Source organism: Sinocyclocheilus grahami, unplaced genomic scaffold (genome assembly GCF_001515645.1).
Source record: "Sinocyclocheilus grahami isolate Dianchi unplaced genomic scaffold, SAMN03320097.WGS_v1.1 scaffold422.1, whole genome shotgun sequence".
Lineage (NCBI taxonomy): Eukaryota > Metazoa > Chordata > Actinopteri > Cypriniformes > Cyprinidae > Sinocyclocheilus > Sinocyclocheilus grahami.
In genome coordinates this window covers 569,435-572,441 of record NW_015505601.1, presented here as the reverse complement: position 1 = coordinate 572,441, position 3,007 = coordinate 569,435, and the positions used below count along the sequence as shown (strand labels likewise).

General features: G+C 43.5%; 1 protein-coding gene across 1 annotated transcript in view; it reads left to right on the top strand.

The window, feature by feature from the left end:
- Positions 1 to 3,007, top strand: part of LOC107551361 (5-hydroxytryptamine receptor 3A-like) — a 19,431-nt gene that overhangs the window by 9,615 nt on the left and 6,809 nt on the right. Inside the window, exons 4-5 of the mRNA XM_016232938.1 lie at positions 1,060 to 1,229; positions 1,528 to 1,688. Coding sequence (XP_016088424.1) covers positions 1,060 to 1,229; positions 1,528 to 1,688 — 331 coding nt within the window. The remainder of the gene's footprint in view (positions 1 to 1,059; positions 1,230 to 1,527; positions 1,689 to 3,007) is intronic.

The following is a 3,007-nucleotide window of genomic DNA, read 5'->3' as shown; positions in this document are numbered from 1 at the left end:
ACTTTTATAAAGAGTATCTCTTTGGATTTGAGACTTTAGTCTTTGCAACTTTACAGATCTTCTTTATGCACCAAGAGCTTGTAACACCCCAAAGAGAAAGGAAAAATTGAAATCGCATCATATGACCCCTTTAAATCTCAGCGTTTTTTACAACCAGAGGCTAACTCATGGATTTTCATTGTGAGTGACGACACACTGAACATTCCAAGATGGCGGACACATCGATGTGTCTGGAATGGTCGAATTCATCAGGATAATCTTCACAAATGAACACAACTTTTATTAATTTTGAAGCCTAAATACAATCAGCAGAACTAAAAAGCTAAATGTAGAGTATAAACTAACTATAGCACTGTCACATGACTTCAACGTTACCACCATTAAGCTTGTCAAGTCTTTCAGTCTTTATTTAAAAACGTCTTCTCCAAAAGTTTGGGTAAGAAAAGTTTAAATAGTGTGATCATAAACACAACAAGGCTGTGAAAGCGTAGTTCAATTTAGCCACTTAGAAACTTAACCACTTATTTAGTCACTTAGAAATTGCCTTTTTCAAAACAACAAGGGGGTTTTACTGATGTATTTTATGTGGTAGAATAAACTGTGAATATATCTTGAGCTTGTGTTTAACCACAGACCTTATTTTAGTCATTTAAACAAAAACCCCTTCAAAAACCCATTGACTTTGGAGGTGCTAGATTCTTGTTTCCGGGTTTTGGTTTATAAAAATATCTCATCCCTGCAGCACTCTGTAAAGCTATTGTTATAAACTGTATATCTATATAGTAAACAGGCTTTAGCTGAAAAGGGCGGTACTTTCATGTCTCGTGTCACTGTGGACTTTCATACAAACAAAACTGTAGCAATAATGACTTTAGAAGATTTAAAGCATTAAATATAAGCCATGTAATACTGTTGGAGCTTTCGTCTTGCTTAGGCCAATTCTATAAATTGTAATTGACTATTTTTGTCTTAGAGGAGCTTTAAAATAATGTGGGTGACAAGTATTTTATAAAAACAAAATTATAAATATAGCAATTTCAACTCTCTCCCTCTCTTTAGTGTGGATGACGATGTATCTCAGGCCTGTCCTTACGTGTATGTGAACCACACAGGCCACATCCGCTATGACAGGATGTTGAGGCTGGTTAGCGCTTGTAACCTACAAATCTTCAGTTTCCCTTTCGACATACAGAACTGCTCTTTCACCTTCGGCTCCTACATGCATACCAGTAACGTCTCCTCTTTCATTGCTCTCCTCATTTCCTGCCACCTCAGCACATATTTTTATGTGTTTCTGAGTTTTGTGAAGACCCACTTAATCTGTCTTGTTAGTTTCTGTTGACTTTCACATGCAGTAATGTAAAGTCATCATATGGCAGTAAGAGAATGTCAGTTTTTCACACTAGATGACTTTTAAAATAAAGCTATTTTGCCCTAGGAATGAAAAAAAAACACCAAGATAAAATATTTGTATTCTAAGTGTATTAAGTATAATTCTAACACCTGTAATACATGTAACCCCTTCAGTAAAGGACGTCCGTGTCAGTCCTGTCCTGTCCTCTAAGGAGATGACCATAAACTCGAAGCGTTATCTGCAGGCCAGTGGAGAGTGGGAGCTGGTGGATATCTTGGGCGACACTAACATTTTGAAGTTTGGAATAGATGAATGGGACATCATCACTTTCTGGGTAAGAAAGAGACAAAAGCATAATAGGCTATGTTTAGAAATGCATACTAAAATGCTACGCTGTTCCCTATCGAACGGTCTCTCCCATTGCGTTATATGCTTATGGGATAAACTCCTGCTTACTGATACTGAAGCCTGATTTGATCACATTTGTTTAGCTGCATGAACAAATGGCGCTTCAGCCCGCCAAAAGGGGTGGCACGACTGCCATATAAGTCGGCTCTAAGCGCCATTCATCAGAATTTTCTCCTTCTGCGCGAAAACCATCTCCTCGCTGGACTCTGGTGCAAGAAGCTTGAAGCCTGCTACTCGCTGTGGACCAGCCTCGGCAGCGGGAAGGCGCTCTTCTTCAGCACCTTCTCCTTTGCGGCTATCCAGCTATCACAAAAAGCAAATTTTCTAAGAGCAAATTTCTTCGCCATTGTTGCAAATGGTGTGACGCTTCAGATGGGCACAGAGAGTGTGCCGCTTGCCTGGGCCACACCCACGCTGAGGCTGCTCTCACTGAGAGAGACTCCTCTCATTGCGAGAGCTTGAGTCTCGCCCTGCTTCACCTTATTCTTGCTCTCCCATTTCTCCCCTCCCAGCTGCCTCGGAGGAACAAACAGTGGAGTCACGGGGCTGAGCAACCGGGCTCGAGTGATTTCATGCCGGCACAGGTCCCGCGTGCGTCACTCTCCCCGCAGCACTTTGATCCGGTGTCTTTTGCACGTGAGGATCAGCGCCCCTCATCTGCAATGAGCGGTTTGATCTTTTTAGGTGGATCAGAGGAGAATGACTCCATATTACTGACAGCTTCAGATTCAGAGGATTGCGCATGCTCCGGAGAGGATCCTGGCACCCTTCTCCCTAGTGAGTTATCACGGGCTGGTGTGGATAGCGAACTGATTCGCATCCTCACCAAGGCTTTGGAGAATCTCAGCTTAGCCGGCTCCAGAAGAGCCTGCCCACAGCGCTTAGACGAATGATGCTCACTGGGCCGTCGTCAATGAATCTCCCTCCAGAGACCAGTGCCATTTTTCCGGAAGTTCACGATGAACTTACAAAGGTGTGGCGCGCCCGCAACTCTGTGTGCATCCACTCTTCTAATTCTGCCGCCCTCACATCTGTTGACGGTGCTGAAGAAAATTAATATGGCAAGCTCCCCCCTCTGGAAGAGGCAGTCGCTGCACATCTCTGCCCAACATCTGCCCTGGAACTAACAGCCAAGGCTGTGCACCATTCTAAGCCCAGTAGGACAATTTCGGCTCTAGTAGGCTGGGCTTATTCAGCGCTGAAGAGAGCGCTGGTTATTCACTCCCCCCACCGACAATTCCTGCT